Source organism: Plutella xylostella, chromosome 3 (assembly GCF_932276165.1).
Source record: "Plutella xylostella chromosome 3, ilPluXylo3.1, whole genome shotgun sequence".
In the NCBI taxonomy this organism is placed as follows: domain Eukaryota; kingdom Metazoa; phylum Arthropoda; class Insecta; order Lepidoptera; family Plutellidae; genus Plutella; species Plutella xylostella.
In genome coordinates this window covers 3,791,154-3,818,162 of record NC_063983.1, presented here as the reverse complement: position 1 = coordinate 3,818,162, position 27,009 = coordinate 3,791,154, and the positions used below count along the sequence as shown (strand labels likewise).

The 27,009-nt window shown below is 37.3% G+C and overlaps 1 protein-coding gene across 2 annotated transcripts in view; it reads left to right on the top strand.

The window, feature by feature from the left end:
- Positions 1-1,903: 1,903 nt before the first annotated feature.
- LOC105380037 (runt-related transcription factor 3) overlaps positions 1,904-27,009 on the top strand; it is a 35,197-nt gene continuing 10,091 nt past the window's right edge. The window contains exons 1-4 of one of the 2 annotated variants that reach the window (XM_011549519.3): positions 1,904-3,070; positions 7,063-7,302; positions 13,111-13,224; positions 16,062-16,220. In XM_011549519.3, coding sequence (XP_011547821.1) covers positions 2,938-3,070; positions 7,063-7,302; positions 13,111-13,224; positions 16,062-16,220 — 646 coding nt within the window. In that variant the 5' untranslated portion in view covers positions 1,904-2,937. Of the gene's footprint in view, positions 3,071-7,062; positions 7,303-13,110; positions 13,237-16,061; positions 16,221-27,009 lie in introns of both variants that reach the window. The other variant, XM_011549518.3, reaches the window with a different exon arrangement.

Genomic DNA, 27,009 nt, shown 5'->3' with positions numbered 1-27,009 from the left:
TTTAAAGGGCCTGTTTCACATTTTGATGGCAACCTGTGGGATAAAATACATGATGCTACCTGCAGATGGGCTAAACAGACATTATGATTAACCTTTTTAGAAAAACAACTTTAAGGGCCTGTTCCACAATGTCTGGTTAGTGGCTACCTGTCGGATAAAATACATACTGTCACTGTCTAAAAAATAATGACAGAGAGTGACAGCATGTATTTTATCCGACAGGTAGCCACTAACCAGACATTGTGGAACAGGCCCTAAGACAGTTATTCTTTATACGGCAGTTACTTAGACGTATATTGATAAGAACGATCCCTAGTGGAAAAAATACCGCACGTAAAAATCATCACGTAAAATAAGTACCTATCAGAGAAACTATCACCACTACCAAATCTGTAACAAGTTCTTTTGAGTCTTTAGTGTAGACTTCTTCTTGAGGAAAATTTTAATCTCTCCATACCTACACCTGTATTACTCAACTTCAACAGGTAGGTTCGGTACATTTTTCCGCCCGGGCCGCGTGTCTTGAGGGCGGGCGCCCCGCCCCCGCCCGCCTTGAGGACGTATCGTATACAGCACTAGATGAAGCCCGCCTTTTTACTTTCATGAATGAAACTTTTTGGTCGTTTTTAAGGTTTGTGTACTTTATAATTGTTATTGGTAAAATGACTCTATTATATTATATATATCTTATCTATTCCTATTTATCTTGTGATACATAATACCTATATTATTATTTACTTATTAATTCGTGAATTAATAATAAATGTACTACTCACCAACGTCATATAATTTCCTATTATTTAGTTTTCGCCTTAAAAATTACATCATATCAAGTGACCTAATTCATAAAACATGCTAGTATCATTCATATGTTTGTGTTATGTATTTTTTATTCAGTTATCATATTATTTCATACATTTCATACTACCTTATATTTCTACTTTTATAGTGTGTTCGGAAATAGTTCTGTCTTCAAAAAAAGAAACAAAATTAGTTTTAGAATATACCTAACATACATAAAAAACTGATACAGTTTTGTGTGAAATAAAGTGTTAAACAATTCAGGATCTATATATAATTGACGGGTCAAATATTGATCAACAACCATACAGGGAAGTAAATGTATAAAGAACAGCCTCTCTTTATAAATGACAATAAATTGGAGCGTTCAAATTTATTTTAATTGCAAACATTGGATTCAGTATTCGAATGTAAATTAAGTGCTCGAAACTCATTAATATCACTAATTTAATTTATCATTATTTTCTCATTATGTATATTTTGCTTTCATACCTACCTACAACTTATCAGCATAAAGATAAAACTTCACAATTAAGTTACTATATTTTCGATTCAAAATACGTAGGTTCTTTGTAGATTATTTGTCCTTTAATCTACACAATCAGGCAAACGTGCGTTAGTAATACGTATTTTCTATCAAATAAAATGAAATCCCTACTTTTTGAAACAAATAACTGAAATAAATATGTGAGCATTATTGCATTTTAAAATTTATTATTATTTCAGGTCCATTTGTCATAAAACTGAGACTTTCTCTAAATCAACTACAAAAGTTTAGTTTATTACCTCCTCTACCTCGAGAAGTCTCAGCAGAAATGGCTGCAATTAGCGGTAGACGACTGCATCTCTAGACGTCTCTTTCTTCTGAAACCGCAAGGGACTAGCAAAACAGACTACACGTCGAAATGAAAAAGCTCACAATATTTCCCTCCAACAATGGAGCTAAACAAAAATATTCAACGTTACAAAACTTTAACGTATCTCTCTCGCACGGTAGCGCTGGCCCGGCGGTTGGAGGGAGAGCACGCTATCGCGCATTTTCCCGACAAATGAAGCGTGGCCAAACCGCAGATTGACCGCAGAGAATGAAGGCAGTGAGTGACAGAATGGCGGCGGCAGTAGTGCAGCGACCGTCGCCGGCGACACACGCGTCGCGCCGCCGTGACTCAGACGCGGTAAATACGTGTGACGCGCGATCACGCGTTCATTGCTTACAAAAACACATAGCGCTCCACTACACACCGGGAAACTCCGCATAGCTAGAACAGCTGATTCCAACATAACCTGCGTGGGCGCAAGAATAAATTAAAACCACCTAGTTCGTAGAAAAGGCACCGGAAATCCAAAGACATTGAGAATTTTGTGAGATTTACGAAACTTTATCGGCCGGTGAATCATCTTAATATGACGAGAGTGAAGTTGAAAGACGGGAATCGTCAAGGCCTTTTCTAATACTGGTGTCATTAACATTGAATTAAGGAAAATACAAAGTTTGTTGTGATGCGCTGACTCTACCGAGGTGATAATACTGATAATCAAGTGTACAAATATTTCTTTCAACTGAGAAGACAACACAAACTTAACTTAAATAAAAACTATAGATAGTTAGATGTCCAAAGAAGAACTAAAAGTCAAAGTTCATGAGTAAAAGGATTTATATGTAGTTAAACAAAGACTAAGAAAAAAACTTTGGACTTGTCATCAAAACTTGGAAATTTTATTGGCACATGGCCAAGACTCAGTAATTAACATAATATCCGTCTGCGAATTCAATTACTCACGACTTTGGAAAAGTGTATGGGATAAAACCTTATCCGTTGAAGAATCACAACATTAGATCACACATAGCTATAAAAACAACAAGTGGTCCTAATTAGTGAAACGGGTGTAACGTTTATAAAACTAACTATTAACAAAGACTTATATAACTAATGTAAATTGTAATTAGTGCAAATAATCAAAACGGACTTTAAAAAACTTATATCACTATTCAAGAAAAACAAAACACAATCCTCCTTGCTGCAGAAATTCCTTCAAACTTTTTCTTCTTTTGAAAAAGGAAAACTTTCACAACCAAGAAGGTGGAAACACCTATAGGTTTGACTTCAAGGAGTTTTTACAACAGAAGCAGTTTGCATGGGATGCATGTTTGAAGATATGCACCTGCCGTTTGAACCGCGCGGGCGGCGGCGGCGCGAGATGTCGGAGTGGGAACTATACTTTGAGTCGCTGAAGTCCGCCGCCCAAAGTGAACATGGACCTGACTTGAGTAAGTATTTTTGTATTGTACTAATATTTTAACTCGGTACAGTCAATGGAAGCTTTATTTATTCTTATTTCACAACAATCTTCAATCGAATTGACCAACAACACGGTCAATACAAGTTACAAGATACCAACAAACACTGATGGTTTTTATTAACTAACTGTTGCACCGTCACATCACACATAATAAACTGTTAAAAGACGTAACTGAACCAAATTAAATTAAATAGAAAATTACAAGTGCATTAACATTCATTAATTTATACTGAAACTACTAGATCACATGAGACAATGCATGTAACACTAGGGGTTCCGCTCATCTGGCATAATCTTTATTGACCAAAACTCATTTCGCATAACTCGTATGGTCTAAACTTTTTTGGCCGAACCATCACTTTGCCAAGACTTATGTGGCATAAGGCTCGTTTCGTCTAAAACTCTTTAGGCACAATCTTTAAACATCTAAGTTTCGTTTGCTCAAATTTATGTTCGTCTATACGTATGTATAATCTTGTTTCTTGTTAATAAATAATATATTAAGTATATAGTAAATGTACAAATTGTGGTATTTTTCTCCTACATCCCGAAAATCACGATATTGTATGATCAAAAAATCGAAAGTTAACGACCAATATAATTATTACAAACCCCATGAGATCGAAACCTAAAAATAGGTGCGACGACGAGCAAAGCGAGGAGGAGCGTGTTAGGTGCACATGTTCATCAAAACCAAAGCGGAGCGCAGCGAAGCGGAGCGGAGCGTTTTCCAAACAGCGGAAACAATACAAGGCACCAGTTTGCGCTATGTAGGGAGACGCTCCGTCAAAGTTAAAGCCAAACGAATATTATTACTTTGTATAAACCTATGCCATAGCATTATTAGGCTATTCAAGATTTGGCCATACCATTATTAGGCTAAACAATGTTATGCGAAATAACTTTTTACTAAACGAGATTTATGCCATACGATTTTCGGCGTAACGAGACTTTGACCAAACGTTACTATGCAATACGAGATTAGGCAAAAAAATCTTATGCCAAAAAAGGTAGAACCGCTGAAAAGCTCCTCAGATCCCTGTTAATTCACCAAAAGAAGGATGATCCTCAACCAACCGTTCAATATTTGACATGGGCCTTTCCCAAGGTGCCAAACTGCCAACCAATGCGACCTATTAGCCCAAGTTTGCTTTGCTGGGCTGAAAATAATGATGATCTTCAATTAAACAGTTCAGCGCCTATTCCACTATGGATAGGATAAATTATACCTATAGCAATGTAGGGTACATATAGAGCCATATCTGCCCATTCGCATACTTTCAGTTCATTTATTCACCACTAGGTGGCTATACACAGGGTGCTCGATCGCTCTGACCTCATTAGCCGCATTGAGCGCGTTCATTATCATGAGTGCTTTTACAACCCGGCGATAGGGACAAATATGATTACGTGATTATTTTCATCATCCTGTACATGGGTTTAATGAGGTGAAGTCAAGTTGATTAGTTCTAGGCCTAGCTCCATTTTGGCCTAATGAAAAATTTACAAGTATATATTTTAACAAGCATAAAGTAATAAATACTGGGGTTAACTAAATTAGGTTTTATGTTTTTTTGTAAAGTGGCTTTAGGCGACTATATATTATATTATAAGTATTCTTTGAATGGTATATAACATTCATAGAATTCTTTATAGGTATTCAGTAGGCAAATGTTTTGATGAACAGATTCCACATTGATATTCCTACATTATAATGTAGGTCTACATGTATACTTACAGCAAAAAAGAGTAATATAATCAATTAATATATGACTAATTAATAAATACATAGAAATGCAACTTACCATAACTCTACAAAAGATTGAAACTCTACACCAAAGCCGTATAGATTTAAAAAAGTTTTCTATAAAAAATGTACTGAAGAAGAAAGTCTTACACCTGCGTTGAACTCTTTTGCTTGAGACATTTCTCGGCCGTCGTAGCCACTGCTACGGATTCCTTGCCCCTTTCTTGTAGGCAGTAGAGTCGGTACCCAATCAAAAGTCAAAACTATCCTTTATGATTTAAGGGTGATTTTATGTTTTTTAGAATGGTAATAATAATTATAATGTTTTCATTGATGGTCACTAGTCAGAGATGTAGAGTGTAGGTAATTGTAATTTTATATAAACTCTCATAGATTTTTTAGTGTGAATGACATTTCGAATTATCAATTGGCATTAGAGCAACAACAAAGTTTTAATATTAGTTAATATAATATAGAACGCAGTGAGTTCATTTCCACTATAGTAAAATGGATTTTAGATCAATGAAGGATTTATTTTTAATCACCTTACAGTTAATCTAAGAGGGTGTGTTGTGGACTTGTGGTCGTGTAAAGTTTGCTTAGAGACGGATGCACGTATCTTGTAACTCGCAGCTGAATCCACCAATCACAAGCCTCACGCACCACGCACATCCTTCTTCGCGGACCACGTAGGTACAGTCGTCGAGAAAATGCGTTACCGTCGGTAAAGTAAATATTACCATGACTTACTTCGTCCTAAGCAATGCTCCATATAAATTGGTGTTATGAATTATGACCAAATTTACGATACGAGAGATTTAATAACATTCAATTTGCTGACAACCTAGATTAACAACTGATAATACTGAAAATAAGCTTATTTTTATCTCAAAATCCTATTGTAAAACCATTTAAGCTGAAGCGCAGCTCGCGGGAAAAGCTAGTAGAAGTATAGTAAAATGTAATACAGTATCCCTCAAATTCATAGATCGTATTTTTAATTTACAACAAGGTTAAAATTGACTTTGAAACACACATGTTTCCACTCTTTACGTTTGTCAAAAAGTTGAAATTCGTATATCAATATGTCAATTTTAAACCTATTGTAAAGTGTCAAAACGCTCTATGAATTTGGGGGTAAAACTGGTAAAAAAAACCTTCAGCAATAAGCCCACCACTTATTTTAATATTTAAACAAAAAAAAATGAAATAATAGTTGAGGTATCCGACTGTACCATGGCCCAGCCGCGGCCGCGGTTTCTCCCATCACCACCGACAGCTTCCGTAAACACAAAAACCACTCCTAATGGTACTAACCATTTCCCGAACCGTTAGCTTACGTTTTTTTCAAATCTGTGACGTTTTGCGCCGCTTCATTTGACCGAATTTGTGGCGAGGTGTTTTGGGTGTCATAAAAATCCATCCTGTATATTATTGTGGTTGCTTAGGGTTGCGTATTAGTTTACAAAGATACGTACAGATTACTGTGTGATAAACAGCAGTTAGGCCAGCTTTGAAGATATTTTCGTTAATTTTAAAATAATGTTACTTTTCTACTAAATTGAAAGAATGAACTTAATTACCAATATAGGAAACTACCTAGATAACCGCAAAATCGTTTGCATAATTCGTAGAGCGTTATCGTTTTGACAAAAATTGACTAAGCAATTTGCAAACGCATGTTTTTGTGGCTTTAGTCATTAGTCGTTCATTACCAACACACAGTTCGTAATAAAACTGAATGCAACTTTTTCTCAAATAGCAAATTATTCAAGTAAAAGTAGTTTGAGAGAGTAGAGATAGGTACTTTATGAAATAGAACGTTATCCATGGATTCTACTTCTTTTTATCGAATCTGTGACAAAAACTATAGCTAAGCTAGTAGGGTTTGTTACTTTTGTCGTGAAAAACAGTCAGATAATCGCTAGGAACTGACTGCGGCTAATGGAACAACATGGCGTATATGAGTGAACAGCTCATGCTATTTCAGAACTTCTACGACTTTGGTTAATCATGTTAATTTTGGTGTACCTATATACATTTCTGATAACACGCACAACACTCTCTGGCACTGCCAATATTACGATCATCCACTCGTAACTGTGGAAAATCATCTCAACCAATGATCGACCACCGTAGTACTGTCTCTGCTAAACCAAGTACCAGTAAAACAGTGTCACCAAAAACTAACCATCCAATCTCCTTGTCCGCAGTAACAACGAACAGTCCAGACCTGATGTGCACAGCCCTGCCGGAGCATTGGCGCTCCAACAAAACCCTACAGAACGGGTTCAAGGTGGTAGCCCTAGGAGTAGTAGCTGATGGTACCGAGGTCACGGTCAGGGCTGGCAACGACGAGAACCATGCGGCTGAGCTGAAGAATAATACGGCGAGGATGAAGAACTGCGTCGCTAAATTCCAGGACCTGAGGTTCGTCGGCCGGAGCGGGAGAGGTGAGCTTTTCTGTGGTTCAGTTTCAAAGGGTCTATGTAACTCAATTATCATCGACTTCCACATTTAGATTCAAATTAAGTAGTAGAACGCCAGCGGCATGGCGAGTATCCTATATCGTAAAACAGCTTACAGTTGTGTGTCCAAGATCTGAGTTTTGCTAGACGCAGTGGTAGAGATGAGTTTGTCTGTGGTTTCATTTATTAGGTAATGTTATGACTTGCACATTTCAGTTTGGTAAAGGGTGTAAAAATTAGATGCTCTCGATTTTTTTACAATTATTGTGATTTACTGATCAAGTTTTTATTTTTTTATTTTACGAACAAATTGTTACAAAATTGGATGTTAACTGTAGACATTTGTTAGGTTTTTAGTTGTTAGCTTAGGTTACTTTAAATGTAATGAACAGTAACGTTAGTATATTTACTAAATCATACCTAGATCTAATCAACTAGCACAACCAATCAAACTCTATGAAATAATAAAGATATTATCGAATATTAGCCGTGGTATAACAATTTATCTATCATAATCAGACACTCCAATCCTGGCCATAAGTGCGCTAATCGCGTTATTAGATACCGACATCAAATCATAGGGTTGCGCCGCGCCGAAATAACCAATTATCAGCCACTAAACTCTCTATATTTTAGGCTCTAAATACAATACACTAGCTACCGGCCTAGTCGACTTGTGTAATTTGCGAGCTGTTATATTTAAACCATCCTGTACATAGAAAAGGTATTAGAACTAAATGATAGCAAAATAATTCAGTTTAATTTTGTTTTGCACCTTTTATATATTTCTAGAACTCCGTGCTATAATTTATAATTAATATATTATCCTTAAGTTTTATAACCTTACATTTATAGTCCATCCGATACTATGAATATTAAATATTGAATTTGTAATAACTAATTCCATGCTGTATTTACTTTATACCTACTCTACACAATATGTGAATCATGATAATAATCTAAAGAAAAGATTGTTCTTTGAGGTGTAAAATTCAAATTTACACGACGTTTCGTTTATTATTCTTTAAATTTTCTAAGTATCTAATTATAGTTTTATAACTACTTATTAAAACTTAACTTAATTAATACAACCCGTTTTCACCTGTCTCCACCCCATGAAGTCCATTGCCCTTTATTATTAAAAAACAGCGAAAGGAAGCTTTTTTTCACTGAACCAATTTTGATGAAACTCTACCTATACACACCGATCAAAGGCTTCTTCAGCGCACCTATTTGGTTATGATGCTACACATAGACACACATCAGAAAAAAAAATGCTATTGATAACTAAATAGTCTTCGCTATCTTCTCAAATGCCTGTTTATGGAAAGCAGTAATAAATAAAAATTTCGAAATTCCTCTTCTACTTTCACAGTTTCCCCGCGAGTAGATCAGGCTGTATTTTAATTTCCAAACCGCAGAGAGGTAAACGAGTCTCGCACTTCGCTATTGTGATGACATGCGCATGCGCAGGGAAAAGGGTCACTCCTTAACGGTGCAGTTTGAGTCAGCGCAGCCAACTTTAGAATAAGGAGTCGGAGTTTCTCTAATTTAAAGGACTCACGAGACCAAAAGTAATCAAGTAATATTGAGAAAAAATGCAGATATTGGCTTACCCCCAAATTCATTGAGCTTTTTGACACTTTACAATAGGCTTAAAATTGACGTTGCGATATACGAATTTCAACCTTTTCACTGACGTAAAGAGTCGAATTGTTGTAAATTAACAATACGTTCTATGCATTCGAGTTAGAGTGGTGTATATTTGTAATCCCCAAAAATGCAAAATAACCTAAGCCTTAACCTAGAATGCAGTAGAGTAATATTATAAGAGTGCACCTCAAACAAAGTCTGAAGCCCGCATCTTGAAGAATCAGTCTGTTTATGATCTTTCATATTTTCATGGCGGGACTTAAAATTATGTATGACTTCGAAAAACACTTATATTTTTAATTGCGATTTACACAGTTGAAACTACTTATAGGTATATTTACATTAGATAGCCTTATATATCGCTTATATATAATCATTATTCCAGGCCTCAGTTCCGTGGATTAGGAATGATGGTCAATCATGGTACATCAAGAACCAATATTTATATACATAGAGATTTTTACTAGTATTAACATAAGTACTTACAAAACAATAACGTAAGACGTTTCCAAAATATGCATTTCGTTTGTCAGCGACCTTCTCAATAGGCTGTGTCGCTTCCCGGCTTGTAGACGTAGACATATTTGGTTTACACTTCATTAATATTTCCGTCCATTCATTACAAACCCAATCACTGCATAATCAGTTATAATCGCCCAACTTAACTGTGTCTCTCGATTAGAAGTACCAAATAATATTCTAACGAGCTTATAATTCTAACTCACATTCGATAGCAGCAGAGTTTAGTTTGAATAGTTAAGTTGGGATTTTAATTTAACAAAAAGTCGGCCATCTAATTCGGTAGAAGAGTCGTCAGAGCTCATTATTATTACGTCCAGTTAAAATTTTTACATATCTTGTGACGAAAAATAAAACCATATCACTGTTAAACTCAAAAGCAACCTCCTTAAAAATCTCTTCCAAAGTTCACAGTATACTGGTTCTAATTGGGCTCTATGTAATCCTACACCGGTAGTCTCTGACCTGTCACTCTCAGAGACGTGGTCATCACAACACGGCTCCAGGTCTGACGTGATGCAGGGTGACACCGTGCCAGCTCGGTTACATAAGCAGCGTTGGTTGTAAGATTTCGAGATTACTAGTCGAAAGGTGAATTTGGAATTGTCAGAAAGGATTTCTTCTTAGCGTGTCGGTTTACAATCGATACGAAAGGTAAAAGGATTAAAAATTCAGATTAGTCGATGTTGGCTGCCCCGGGGGTACGTAAGTTTTATTACTTCTATGGCGCATATACACCTGCTTGTTTAATGTACAGTTGATAGGTTATCCGTTAAGGAGTATGGACTTAAGATGGGCTTTACTCGTATGTAGGTACTTACAACTCACTTGGTCGGCTGCAAACAAAAGTGTAATATTAGTAGCTCTAATAATGATTGGGATATATATAATAATAATATATATAAATTTATACACAACGCCAAAACTAAAACCTGAAACCTCATAAACAGAGCCCATATATACATATACATATATTATTTACCCCTGATTCGCCGCGTATCTGAATCCATACAGAATGAAGTCGTTGCACCGTCTCAAAAGAGAGAGCCTAATTCCATCCATCAGATGAAGATGTGAGGACGTAATGACCGCGGGCTAGCGGTCCGTAAACGACATGACCAAATTGTGACCGAATCATTTGTCTCGCAGTCATCATTGGGACTTTTTTGTGTATCGTCAGCAATAGAAGCTGGTTTAGGAATGTCAGGAGGAAAGGTAAAGGAAGGAGGAAAGTTATAGATTATGGCTGTACTTATAAGTTATCACTTATCACCCATAATACCCATAGTTTGTCTGCTTTTAGAATTAAGCCCACCTTTTGTACACTAATATCTTATTTGTGCAATAAAGAATTGCTATTAAATAAGTATTTCCTTTTTAGTTAACACACTCAACTTAAAATTTATAAATAAGCACTAGGTAAGTACTTATATCAATAATATATTCTTACTAAATGGGTAATATTTTGTTATGCTGTCTGTACCAAATGCGACTATTTCTCCATGCTCGAATTGAGACATCACTGTGATGATGATAATGATAATACACGTGTTGAAATTATCTCATTAGCAAGTAGCGAAATATGTATGTACTAGAATATTCTACGTAAGTACATTGCATTTTCCATTTGGGCTCGTGATTAAATTCACTATTACTGTTATAAATCGTAAAAAATATATAGGTGTTGAAGATAGTATATATTTAGTTGCAAAACTTCTGAAAAATTTAAAATAGGTAATTCGGCGAATTTTCTCTAAATTTGAATTACTTACGTGAAGGCCAATAAACTTTTTGGTAAATAAACTTTTTGTCCTAATGAGGTGTCAGAAAACGCCGGACGTATTGTTTCCGCCAGCATCTTGGAAACTTTTCACATCAGCTCCCACACGGACTTATGATCAAGAAGAAATAGCCCATTGGTATTTGTGTCCACAGCCGGTATAGGTCATAACTACGGCAGTCAATTTTCCTGAAAACCTCCACAACACCTCCATAAAATGCTCGGAGGGGTCTCACACAACTGTCACTGATAATTTACAGTCGCCCGTAAATCAAGATGGCGGGTCCCCCCCCCCCGCTCTGTCCCACCTGCGCCCGCGCAATAATTGAATATTTCACGCACCTCTCTCTCAACACCTCCCCAAGATTGTAAAACACATAAAATACAATGTTACTCTTTACTGCCGAAGCATTGTGTTAGGACCTAAGCTGTTGATGAGTGATCACGTGGATGTATTAAGTCTAATAGCGATTTTTAAGAGCAATATTTCACATCGTCCGAGGCACGCCTGCATCGCAAGTTTTATGATGATTTGTTTCATATTTAAATGGCTATTTGCTTCAGTTATGTTGCTTTGAAACTGGAAAGAGATGCCGCAAAGTCGGTGACGATATTACGTCCTTTATCATTTCAGATCGACTATTGTTTTGTTATCTTTGTCCTCATTGATATCATTTTAACAACAAAAGGTATGTTTATCCAAACCTCCACTTATGGAAATATGTGTGTAAAAGGCACAGTAACAGATAACTCAATCGGTGAAACAACTCCGTTATCTACCCCTAACATAATTACCTACCAGCCATTCAACGAAATCAATCATTGGAAGCCGAGTGCAGTGCGCGTGCGTTCCGCCTATACCTACTCGAATCATCTGCATTAGACATGTTAATCCACTCATTTTAACAGTAATTTTATTCCGTATTTATCGGTGCATTCATTACTGGCGACCACAAATCGGGCGCCCAAAAAGCGTACTATTTAAACTACGCGAAAATAGTTTCCGAATGTTTGACGCGGGCCAAGACCAGTGGCGCGGGGCGCTCGCAGCTAATTTTTGGCACGTAATTATTTGCACTTGTTCACGACTGACTAAACTCTAATTTGAATCGGAAAATTGGATGTTGGTATTTTAATCAAACGCGGATTTATACACGTGCGGGCGAGTGTTTAGTTTAATAAACTACGTTTGTAGCTAAAAAGCCTGATGTAGGTATATTAAAACCTCAACTTTCAATCGAAATCGCATTTTAGTTGAACAGTTTCATTTGGTTCAGTTTAGAATTATTATATGAAATGAACATAATCGCATCAGCTTTACATTTTATAACACATACATAAGTACTGAAGTATAAAATTACTTCAGGCTTCCCGCGTAAGATTGAAACACGAAAAAAGAGTCATATTAAATTAGTTTGTCGGCGTAAGAAAGGGGCCTTCTTGAGTGAAAAAGTCCGGCGAACCGGCAGTCACCGAATGACGCTATTCTGACTGGCATCCTTTCACCCAGCTGACAAACCCTATAGTCGCCCTCTAGTGTTTGTAATCAAAGAAGAAATGAAAAATGTAAAAAAGAAGAAGTTAATTAATCGGCAATATACATATACATACATGCTATTGCTGTTCCGGCAGCAATCGTGATGTCTAGTCAGAGATATTCAGGCAGAGTGAAAACATCTGACAGTCGATTTGCCCACCCGATAGCTCTCTCAGCACTGGGCCCGCGTAGTCGACTAGGCCTAAACCCTTCTCTCATTGGAAGAAGACATGTGCCCCAGCATTGTAAACGTGATGTTTTTTGTGACGATGATGATGATATAATATTTTAATCATTGTTGCAGGCAAAAGCTTCACGCTGACGATCACGATCTCGTCGTCCCCGCCGCAGGTGGCCACGTACAACAAGGCCATCAAGGTGACGGTGGACGGGCCGCGGGTGCCACGATCCAAAACTAGTGAGTATCTATGTAAGTGAGCCCTTTTGTATGTTAGGTTTTAGATTTAATTAGCTATATGTTTATGTCGAAGCCGCCAGCGAAGCGTGGAGATTATGGTGTAAATCTTCAGTCTTGGATGAGGCTCGTCCTGCAGTGAATTATTTACGGGCTGTATGTATTACAGGTTAAATCATACATGAGTTGAAAACCTCTAAAACTTGATAATGCAAAATAATTATGTTATTGCCTTAATAAAATATAAACAGTAAAAAAATATGTTTAAATACGATAAATATACGTAGTTGTTATTTTAAAACTGCGATATTATTATAATCCTCCATTATCACAAGCTTTCATCCCGTTAAAACGCATTACAAAATCTACACACAAAATTAATTGGCGTAAAATTTACAAAACTTCAATTTGTTATTGTAGCCGATACCGTGCACTGACGACCGCAGCACTGACATAAACAAGTAAATTATATCTCACATTCTATTATTATGATAAAATTTTAATAATAGCTGATATGTCGCGACCGCGATACTAGGTCTTCCCACGGGATGCGGTGCTATCGGCAACCCATATTCCACATATCGAACCGACCTTGGTTATGTCATACAAAAAGTTTTAGTAGTAGGTATCTAGTTGTGGGATTGCGACATTGTATTGTTAATATTGTTATCAATAAGTTAGCAAAAAATACAAGTCTTAGAGCCCGCGGGAGGCGTCACCAATTAAGTAACTTCAATCATCACGATTATACGAAAATACCAATGTTATTTATTTACAAGAGCCGAAAAAATAATAAGCAATTAATAGCACAATCGTCTTCCGCCATCCGTCTCGAGTCACGCGACTCCTTGGACTGCTCAAAGGAGGTTCAGTCGAAATGGCTGGAGTTTTAAAAAAACACGTTACGCCATATGTGATGGCAGCGCCGGCGGACAATAGTGAAATTATATCAGTAATAAGTTGCACTCACGCAATACCCAACTGCTTCCGAAGGCCCGCACCAGTCAATGGAAGCTTGTGTCTTGTAACATTGTGAAGACTGGTAGTCGGCTAAAAGGTTTAAAATGCTGTTTTTGGTAATCTGTGTACAAAGACGTTGATGAGGGCCTTCGGTTGTGTTGCAACATTGCCAGCTTGATTGTTTATTTCTGTCGAAAACGGCTGTGATGTGCCGCGGCATGAAAATAAGCTGTAGACGTCAAAAAAACATGTATTTATATGAAAGGAACTAAACGTAGCTTACTGTTTCTTCATCTCTCATAACATTTACATCATTACACTTCCCACCCTTTACCAGGTTTCATACATAAATATTATTAGCCGCATAAAGAGTAATCAAAAGGAATCTTCCTCTGTTCTATGACACAACAAAGGCTGCAGCACACATGGCCATTAAACAAGCGCAGGGCGCGCGCCCTATTAGCGCGAATTCCAAAAATACTAATCAGAACAGAGACAAAACAACACAGATATATCCTGAGCACAAAGAGTGGGCAGGGACAAAAGGTCCGTACTTAGCTCGCTAAGCCCCAAAGTCTGTCCGACAAGAAAGGTAGATCGCGTGCGCAAAGGGACTTAAAAGTTCGACTTAATAGACTTAATTTGTAGGTGCCGTCCTAAACCGCTTGGCGCTACCCTTGGGCTCCCCTGCGTAGGGATGGCCCGGGGTTGTCGATGCTCTGGTGATAGGATTGTAATGGTACACAATCTGTGTAGAATGAACGAAAACTGTTGATGAGAGCGTAACTTAACATAACAGCACAGTCAATATTACTGAAACACTTTTTTATATGAAAAATTATCACTTTTGAATAAATCCATCCATCACTGAAATTCAAAGAGTTACACAGTTCAAACTTATAAGTCTCATAAGTGTAACACTCTCAGTCTTTGGTCGTGCGACTCAGCTTTATATAGATATTTATTACAGACAAACATTCAAATACTTATAGGATAAAGAAGATAAGAAATACAAAACCACACCAACCTTAATCAGAAACCACATTTTAATTGTTACCGATAATATCGATATAAACTACACACAACTCTTCTCAAAGACGCCCTTACAATTAAGTCCAATACGTACATTTGTTTGAGCCGAAAACATAATTGCGGTATCGATGCATTTTGTTGCATTGTGTAAACTCATAAACTAATTATGTGCATAATTTTTTTCCCATCCCAAATACAAAGGCTCAGGTAATGTTACCGGCCTTTCCGAAAGCCCGCTTCGGTGAAAAAAATGGACCACCATTTTCGGCTAATAAGGTGATTGACACATGGGTTATTAAATTAGGATCACGAGATGCAAACAAATTGATAATAATGAAGCGTAACTGAAGTTTTGTTGCTTTTTATTATTTTTTACTACGAGAGGACAATTTTGTATGAGAGCGGAAATGACGCTATATATTATCTAAAATGATGTGGAAGTCCAATAGGTACCTAAACTACATGTTTTCGGTGTAAAAAGCTTAACTTATTGTGTGTTATACCGTAAGGTATTACGTATTTAAGTAATATTAAGAAAAGAAGAACATCAATATTGCGATTCCTCTTGAATTACCTATACAGGAATGACGGAATTTAAATGTGTTTTAAAATACTTTCATAAAGTGTAAGTAGGTACTTATGTTATGTTATACATAGCCGGGTCTCACTTGAGATGGATCAACAATCAACCGTAGCAAGATCCTATGGTGGCTACTGCTTGAACACTGAGATCGGAGTGTTGTGGCGCTCCGTCGAAAATACTAATCTTCCACCAGAGGGTTTAAGTTTTATATTGATTAAGTACTACATACAAATCCCCTAAAAACTATTCTTCCATTCTCCTCCAGGCACAAACGCGAGTCCGCACAGCCTGCGCGGCTACTCCAGGCCCCTGCTCAGGGACATAGAGTACCCCTTCAAGTGCGCCCCCGCCGCCCCCCGCGGCCGCTCCCTGTCGCACGAGGAGCTGGAGTACCGGACCAATAGGGACGACCTGCCTTCTGGACGTGAGTATATTCTTTATTTGAATTTGCAGTGGAGATTCGAAACTTTTTTCGTACTGGCTGGTTGTATTTTTTTCTTCAGGTGCACAATTAAAAAGTATAGGAGGCCTGAATAGTGTGCTCTCAACGATTATATTTTGGCTTTCGTCATGTACTAACGTCTCGTCTTAGATTGTATATTATACATATTTCACAGTATAATTTCGACAACTGCAGTCAATTTGACACAAAGGCTTACCCGTAAATTATGCTAAAACACTCCCGCGCATAATAAGCCCGAGGCAATCTCTCTCGCTATTAGCGTAACTGTAGTGTCCTAGCGGGTTGCGTTAAGTTTATTAATAATTTAATATCCGTGCTCATTACCATTATGTCGGAATCACGACCCTTTAACTGCCGCCTTATTTGCCGACGAGCTGCAACATGAAGAGTTTAGAAGCGCACAGAAATGGCACATTACAAAGTTGCTTCTTCTCTGTTTCATTAAGGAGATCGTTTGTATATTAACCAAGTCCTGTAACTGATAATCTTTCCTTTTATCGGTTAGTCAACGAGACAAGTGGCCAGTGGATAATCAATAAGGTATTATGGTACTTAGAAGGATATCAATGCCAATGTAGTGCGCTCTCGCGAGATCCATCCTGTGTCGCAGTGGGTGAAACTACTGAACCAACAATTAGAATCACGGGCACAAAACAAAACACCATCTATTCCATTCCAAACCTCTTGTCAGGTATTCGGTAGCGTTTACGAGGCAATCCCAGACTTTCATCACGAGGCGGCAATCTGCGCGCGCGCCTAATGACGTGCCGGCCGCCATTACACGGCGATTAGCCCCCGCCCCCCGTCCCCTGTCCCGTCCCGCCCCGCGCCGGTGCGGGGGTGCCCTGCTTTATTCAGATTAGGTTTGTTTAATTATTTGTCAACTGTGGGGCTACCACCACCGACGTTATTAGAAATTTAAGAAGTCTTTAAGAAGCGTCGCTGGCTGGTCAAATCTGACGTAACTTGTATGCATCTGACAGATATTTGAAAGGTTAGCCGCGCTGCTTATTGATTGTTAATTGCTAATGTGCCAGTGGTGTTACGGTAGCTGGCGTTACTAGGTGTGTGTGTAGTACATGTACTTGGCAAATAACGATACAGGCGATGCATTTATAAAGTAATTTCAAAGTTATCACAATTAAACTAGGTGCAGTTATTTTATGAATTCTTGGAATTTATAAAATTTATTTCCTATCATCCGTATAGTCATGTCACCTACTTCACTACAATTACATAATTTAACGGTTGATAAAGTAATTTGTAGTAGAGTATTAATAAACTTTATTATTTCAGCGTAATTTGCGACAAATTATCCCGTTTCCGCCTTTTTTCCTAACACGTGCTATCGTATATAATTGATAGTTTTTTTAATTCATATCGTAAAACAATTCATGTTTATGTTTTTCTATGAAATGTACCATGACAGAGTACACTGAACCTCAGTCATCTACGGGAGAAAAATAATAATAACAACATTAAAACGTAGAGTTGAGAAAAAACCCGGCTCCACCTGAATGTCATTATGGTGTAAGATCGTGGACCATAGACGTAAGACGCTCATAGAGTAGAACAAGAAACAGTTGAACATCACGATTCTTAGAATCAAATAAACAAGTCCCTGACGTTAGCCTGCTTTATATTTACCTAGCAACTCAACTAGCTATGTTTTTATAAAATAAAATTGTACGGATGTACTTAAGTATTAATTTGTGAATCCGGGTCAGCCAAATTAATGTCAGTCATCATAATTATAACTATTCATAGGTGGGTACTAATGCTATCGATAAGCGTTTCATAAAATATACATCTCTTTGTTGAATTGAAATATCTCTATCGCATATTATTTAATTTCTGAATTTTAAGTTAAACTAAAGACCGGCGTAGATCCTTGAAGATTCTTTGTCTCGAGTCTACTTACATATAAAATTAAATGAAATTCATGTCTTCGCCTTTCAAACTCACGAATCAAAAACACCTACATCTCCATCCGAAGAAACATTTCCAATAAACAATGAGATACAGCATTATTTCCGGCTCATTTTTCAATTTGATTGGTCAATTTCGATGATCAATATCTATCTCAGGGCGCCGTGATTGGCTACCGAGCGGCTACCTAGCCGACAAAAAAACTTGACACGCGAACCATTGCTTTCTTTGCACCTTGAACTGTTCGATCAATGTATTGAAAGCCAGCGATGTACACTGTTAATATTTTTGTTAGTTTTGTTGTGCGCGGCCCCGTGAGATGGATTTGCGGTCAGCGCTGGTCAAATAAAGTCAATCTTAGATCCGAATGGGGGTTCGTGTGAAAATTTGATAACGAAACTATAGATCGATGAGGCGCTGCGTTGTGGTTTCAATTCGCTACCGTAGGATGTAATAAACGTTCCGGATTAGCCACCTTGCCGGCGGCGGTCGTGCGTCCGTGGGCCGTGTGTTGTGTACATTGTACTACGAGCATGTATGTTGCACTTGTTATGGCAGGGGAGGCCGCTCCTGATTGGATTCTGAATGGAAATTACTATCGTAGTATTATTGTTGTAGAACACAAGGTGTTTACCATGACCCCCAGAGTCACCATGTTTTGGCTTACTAATTACTATGCCCTTTTTACAATGTTCTGCACAGAGCGCTAAACCTATATGACCTTATAAATCATAAGTAGAAACTGTAATTTTTTCTCCGACAGTCAAAAAAAAAAAACGAGGATTAAGACATTCGTGTATCTTAAACGCATTAATGTATAGGAATTAATTCATATGTAGCGGCCACTTTAAATACTTATAGCACTAATAGTTTGCAAATCTAGTACACTTATGATGAATAAACAACGGGGAAATAACCGAACGGTCAATCCTATTGTCACCCCCATTAGACCTTCATATAGTGAAGGGGAGAGATTTTATTGTATAGGTGAAGGGTTAAACGTGTGTGAAATTTGTATTATCTAATCAATTTATGATAGGGTGCGCGTAGATTTCCAGATTGACATATCACTTTTACTTTATTCATTATAATATGTAGGTACTTAAGTCTAACGCAAGGTGCATGCTAGGTCCTGGTGAAAGTTGCTCATAGGGGGTATCGTGAAGTCAAAACGAAGCAACGTTTACGAAGTCATTAGTGTCAAATCAAATCCTAAAATCGTTGTCAAAAGAAGTTCGCGATAGGGGCCCAGTAGTTGTATCGGGTACGGTCAGCTGCATAAGTTGTTATACACTTCTGTACCTTGTCAAACTGACGAACCGTCTATCTTCAATGAATGGATAGGCGGTTTGTCAGAATGACAAGGTTCAAATGTGTATAGCTACTTATGCAGCTGACTGTACATTGACCCGCTGATGGGAGGATCACTGATACATTTCCACCCTATAGTATACGAACGGTGTCCGTATATCGCTAACCAAGACTGTGGTTTGCGACCAAAGAGGTGTAATACCAGCCCACTGGCCGACCGACTCCATTGCGTCAGCTGATATTTATTCAGTTATCTGCAGCTTTTTGTATGCAGAAATATCTTAGGATATATCACAAAAACTAGACTTTTAGGTTCATACTTTTTTGTGGTAATAAATGCTTAGTACCTAGATGTTTTTTGAAAGATATCTGTGTATTGGTATTTCTGCGATGGATGGACGCTAAGGTCCGATATTGAGTATTGGCCAGTGAGTTATTTCATCTATACAATAATTTTCGATTCCATCTTTTCTACAAAATATGTAGTTTAGTAATCATATCCAGATTTATGGACTCATACACAGATAGGCCCACACATTACGCTAATAACACCCGTCGCTATTTCTGTATATTTGTACCTATATACTTACAGACTTATAAGAGGTAAGATAATATCTTTCCTGAAATTTCTGGTTTTTTCTTTCTTTTTATCCATTAGTGTAGAGTTTGCAAGTTCTTGAATGCTTCTTTATTGATTCTCCAGAAAAGGATAAAAGTAATGAAATTATAAAAGCTATTAACATAACACGAAGCAACATAAAACTGATTACTTAAGTGCAAGAAAAACTAGTCTTAATAGTTGGTGTTTTATATGTGGTCAATGGTATGGTTGGAGCTCATAATAATGAAAATAGTCTGGAGGCGTGGCGCGGTATGCAGCCTCCACGGTCGGTGACCACAACTCCTTGCTACCAGTATACCTGGATGAACTGGTATCTTCCGTTTTAAGTTTAAAGCAATTTGGAGTCGTTTAACTGCTGACAATTTTGAAATATTTTTTTAAACAATTTTATTCTTTTTTTGGCAGTAGGTACTTACATTTTTAAATTTCTGCATATGCCCAAAAATAAAACACCACGGAGTTTTTAAGTCGAAATAAACCTATTAACAACATTTTACGTTCAGAAATCTTGCGTCCAGCGTAGTTCTGTGACTCTGCGGCTAAGCTAGTACTTTGTGGGTTAATTGCGTTTATTATTCACCGGAGCCGCGTCCACGTCCACCCCTCATCTATAACATTAGCCACTATTTACGATTGTCCGATTTTCTCTGTTCGCCGGCTTAAATAAAACCTAAGTGCTCGTGAAAATGCGAGGCCAACGATGTATGAAGGGCTACGGAGCGTCCGGAAAAGCTCTTGTTTTCAGATACATTATAATGAGTCGTACAACATTTTTTGTACTTATTGGGACTTGGTGTATTTTGATTAAAATATATTTCAATTTTTTCTTATGCCCACTCTGTAGTTTCTCCAGAGAAGTTATCAATACGTTTTCAGTGACGCAACCTCAAATAACTGTTACAGGCCAATTCATAAATTCTAGTAATCATTTGGACTGGACCTATGTATAACTGAGCACACAATCCCCCGATTAGAATGCATACGTTCGAATACCAATCTCATATCAGGAAGTAGCTTCCTAGTTGTAGGTTGCGTTGTCGATGGTCGTGACGGACGCGGCGTTGCGGTCGCACTTGGCCGTCCGGTCCACCGCGAAACGTTCACTTCCAAATTCGAAATAAGAATAGTTGACAGCATTGTGGGGCTGGCTGGAAAGAAGACTTGTACTTCAAGTGACATTTGGAATTCCGATTTCGCATTTGAAAAGTCGTAATTATTTCCACTCTCTTTTCCCGATTTGTGTTCTATTTTCACCGGATGCTGCGAACTTTTGGGTATTCAGAAAATAAGAGAGCCTTTACGCTGGAATATTTTGGTTTATCGCTTGCACTTGTTTTATTATTACTACTACTTATTCGTATAAAGCACAAAAACCTCGGAATCCCGTCTACTCTCATAAAAGCACGCAATTTGTTGAATAACCATGTTTTTTGAAGCGTTCAGCGGAGAGCCGGCAGACGCGCCGGCATCGGTCAGGTGTCCGCTCGCTGCTGCGTAATGTCTCGAGTTTGCGGTCGCTCCCGGCAGGATACAGTCTTGTACAGTAATGAGCAACACATAACGAAGCCCTACAAATAATTCCATCCAAAAAAAGGCGGCGGAATCACGTACTCGCTTCGGAGGAAAACGCGTATCGGATAGCACCGGGCGTCGGCCGTCCCTCTCGCGCGGACTGCGTCAGAGCAGGACGGCAAAAATAATCGGCCCAATATTTCTTGATACATTTTCGAAGTGTCGGTGGAAGCAATACAATCAATTATTGTTCTACGTGGAGCACGGCTACCTTCTGTTGGGAAAAAAGGATTATTGTTGAAATTTTATACGATAACAGTGCGCGGCCCGCGGTGCCAATGGCGCGCAATTTGCGTTATTATTATGAGCGTGTAATTTTTATACTTACAATAAATAGTTTCGGTGCCAGATGAGGACTAAAGGTGTTTCAAATTATTTTGCCAGTTTTTATATTACCCTCCTATTACTTATTATTTTTTGTGCAAAGTCCGGGCACAAGCTGATGTTGTAAACATAAATATTCCATTGATTTTTGTATAATATAGAATACATTCTTATTAATTTATCGCTCATCAATTGAAAACCATGAGATAAGCTTAAATCTCATCCTCTTTTCTGAAAATACGTGATTTATCTAAATACGTAAGGTATTTTAAACTTCAATGGTACAAAATGTTTTACATTATCCGGCAGTAATTATGCAGGGGGTCCCGTAAATAGTGGACCACGGATATGGTGTGACTCAGGAGGTCAATCTAAATCACAATTCATGCAACAAAAGTTAGAGATATGTACTTATTATAATTATGTTAAGATCATACAATGCACTTCAGACATATTGATTATCATTTGACTCATTAGACTCAACAGTGCAAAAATTTAATCGAGATAAAAGATTTATCGTTTATAAACCGTGCAATTCAAATCTTGTCAATATTTTAGCTATCGTCGCTCTATTATTGTCCCTAATGGAAAGAAATCGAAATAATATCGACTAACAACGGCAATCAGAGCACCGTTCAAGACGATGTCTTAACGGATACTTTTAAAATGGTGATCTTACTGTAGTCTTATCATTTTTGTAGAGGTACAGAAAATACGCGTATTAACTATTTAGTAATCTGTGGTTATGTCGAGACGTTATCGGTTAACAAAGAAATAAGCTCTCTACTCTGTCTAATTTTATTTTGTATTTTAACCCGACCATAAACTAACACCTACAATTAATCACACATCATCAAGCTAACTATACATACATATATTATACCTGCTGAAGCATCAAAATATTACAATCAAACTCATAACTACTACATAATAAGTATGCATGTCAATATTTGTATTATTGTCATGAAGTTATCGGTTAAAAAATCGGCTCTATAGCTCTCTACTCTAACAAGCACGTTGTTTTTGTACCAGTAGCCTTTAAACTAACCCACACAATAAGTACACATCATGCTAAGGCCTAATTTCACACCATTCGGTTAGGTTAAAAATACCTCGGTTTGGTTACATGTTGGACCGTTAAGGTTAGTGAGCGTCCCACCATGCTAAATCACGGGGTTAACTCCCTTGATCGGGTGATAAACTTGATTGCTGCTGTGGGGTTCCGCTAAGACTTGGTTAAGACCGGTAACCAGGCAACGGGTTGTTTACTTGTCACTCATTCTGTCAAGATTCAAGATGGAAAAATGAACAGAGCCTTTGATAAACAATATACGAACTAGATGTTGTGTGACATAAAAAATTAAGCGAAATACTGTCTGGGTTTTATATAATGTCAAACCGAGATAAAAGTCCTAACCTAACTTGGAACCGCAATATAGAAACACAAAATAATGGCCCTACCTGGAAATCGAACCCGGGATCCCTGGGTGATGAAGCTGAGCTTCTACCACTAGACCACAGAGGTAGATATAAGAAGTTAAACCTAATGACTTAATGAGAACTATTGAATTAAGTGAAAAATCTTCTAACAAACTATTTTAAAATAAGACCTTACTTAGAAATTGAGGTGTTATTTGTTGAGTCCTTTCTTTTGCACTGACACTCCATCTAGTTCGTTGTATTGTTTTTCAAAGGGCATGGCGTAATTTTTTTTTTCTCATTATTAGATTTATATATATTTACGGTCTTATTCATAAAAAGTTACGGGAGACCTATAGGCCTGCTGTAAGCAAATGTCAAAAAAACTTTATTCATAAACGATCAATAGCGCTAAAGAACTCTCCAAGTGATTCGTAAAACCTTGATATGCTAAAGTTGGCTGGACCCTACTATACACCTTCCGTAAGCCTCCTATTGTACAAAAACATGGCGGCCGGTCAACAGCTGTTCTGCTTTATTGACGATTTGACATTTGTTGTGAGTTAATATTTGCTGAAAATAAGTTGCCATGGTAACGTAAAAATTTAATATTGTTTTTTGTGGGTTTTGGCTTGGCCAACTGCGCCTTTAAGCCAACGTAAACTTTTTTAAGTGCCGCGCCGTGGCTAACATAGATAATAGAGATTGATAAATGAATGAAAGTTTTCGCTATTTTTGTTTATGGTTTCGTCGGACCGGCAAGTTAATAGGGTAAATGTCAAAATGTTTGGTCTGTGAAATCTATTAGCATCACTATAGTTACTGAAGGTTTACGGAACTATTATGAATAGAGATTTTTACGAAACCTCAAATAGGCTTAATGTGTTCCGTAACTATTGAGCTCAGTAAACCTACTTTAAGGTTTTTTTATGAATAAGACCGTTAGATTGATTAGATTAAGTACCTATATTTATATTTCATTCCATCTTTCTTTGTAAATTAATATTGCTGTCTAAGCCAAATAAAGTTTTTCTTTCTTTCTTTCTTTCTTTCTAATCATATTATTTTCAATGACGGATGTCAAAAAACAACCTCGATAGAAATAGTAACCATGGCAACCTCAAAACCAAAAAGTTTGGTTGTTTGAGGTTGTTTGACATTATAGAGACATAGACACCAATTTCAATGAATATGACAGAATATTGAATGAAGTGTGAGTGAATGATTCACATAATGCTTGATTTATGAATGGTCTGTTAGATTTTCGTCATGGGACTCATCCAATTTATTTAACCAAACAAGGGTATTTAATCCTTAAACGCGTCGTCAGCAAATCCGCTATTGAGACTGTAACTAACAGAATCATGAGAAACCAGGTCTAAACATATTACTTATTATAGGTACCTACAACGTCGAAATATGTCATACATATATATCATATATCATAACTATACATTAGTATAGTAAGTACCCATATCTATAGTTATATATAACGTTGTAAGTTATAATAACGCGTGCAGCGATATGCGGAGATGTGATAGGTTAGTCTACCCGGCGTATCGCGTGTTCGGTGTAGGATTACGCGTTCGGCCGACTGTATCAACGATCGCCAATCGGCCAGATCCATTCCCTGTTAACAATACCAGGCGAGGGCCATGGAGGCAGCGGGGCAGGAAGAAAAATTAAGTTTCAGCGTTCTGCTGCGGTAACTAACGGTCACTTTTACTAAATTACATTTTAAATACGTTTTGTACTAACTGACAGGCGACTAAATTTAGCCTTTGGTGAAATTACACCTTACCTCGCAATAACAACAACTCCCGCTGGTTCGTTTTTTGTAAAGCTAGAGTAACTCTGTAGAGTAGCTTACAAATATAGGTGATTCAGGTAGTCATTTCAAACAACTTTCTAAAATATGATGTCGATCTAAAAGTAAACTTTGAAATTTTCCAAGTAACACTAAGTTTATATTCCGATATTTTACTAGCTAGAATATCTTGAAATCGGTATTTTCCTTGCCCCGGCCTTAATCTCAGCAACTTACATTACCTACTGTGAACGTCGCCTAAGAATCTGAACCAGTCGACTGGAAAATATTACCGTTTCTATGCATATTACACTACACAAATACAGTATAAGTTTTATATTATTATCAACTATAGATTTTCTTCAGTGTTGTTTTATCTTTTCATGCATATTCATAGATTTGTGTTACATGTAGCTACGTTTGATGTAGGTACTCAAGATCATCTACGGGATGCAAAAAGAGTATAGTAGCCTTAAATAGAAAGGGGATGACACGAATTTACAAAAAAAAAACGTTAAATAATAATTGTTCTAAATTACCCAATAATTTTTTACTAAAAATTCATACTACTTTATGTGTGTACCAAGTGCAATATATTCCACCAGACAAGTGTGAAATGTGATGATCAAAATACGTATGATTATCAGGCGCAGCCGGACCGCGACTGTGCGGTGGCCGCTACCGTTATTCAGTGATTAGCACATCTAAACAATAAACACAACTAAACATGCGACTTATCAACAAATTCAATCTTTATTCGACAGTTAACTCCTTCGAAATGAAAGGGAAATTTTGAAATTCATGTAAGATTCTAATAACTTGAAAGACTTGGATTTTGACTTTCTTACGGGGTTTAACGGTTCGATGCTTACCTAGAGTATATGAGGTAATATCACTAAACTATTCAAATACTTACTTTAGAGTTAAACCTAGATATAATAAAATAAACTAGTAAAAGTATTTACACTGGTAAAACACAAAATATAATATTGATGATAAAACCTCCCATTGCAAATTACAAAAATCTTGTTAAAATATATATAAGCATTTTAAAGTTAGCATAATATCCTTTAAAGCTAAGTAAGTAACTACTGTTATAGTGATTATTTTCACTTAATACGAGAAGCTGTGTAGCAGTAGCAGTTACCCTATAGCAGACACGTCTGGGTTAATCCCAACTGACCTAGGTACGTAGTCGTCGATTTGACGTCACATTTATTATTTACTAGCTGTTCCGCGAGCTTTGCTTCGCCTTAAAAAGTTTTCCCGTGGGAATTCCGGGATAAAAAGTAGCCTATGTTCTTTCCCAGGGTCTATACCATATGTATACCAAATTTCATTCAAATCCGTTCAGTAGTTTTGGCGTGAAAGAGTAACAGACAGACAGACAGACAGACAGACACAGTTACTTTCGCATTTATAAGATTAGTTAGGATTAGGATTTAGGTTCAATTTATTGGTAGCGAATGACATGAGGATACAGCATGAATCTCAAAAATACTTATTTATACGCAGGTATCTACTATGTAATGTGAAATCATGGAAGTCCATCATCAGTTCTTATTTCTTATAGCGGTTCCCGCGAGCTTCGCTTCGCCTTAAAAAGTTTTCCCGTGGGAATTGCGGGATAAAAAGTAGCCTATGTTCTTTCTCAGGGTCTAGACCATATGTATACCAAATTTCATTCAAATCCGTTCAGTAGTTTTGGCGTGAAAGAGTAACAGACAGACAGACAGACAGACAGACAGACAGACAGACAGACAGAC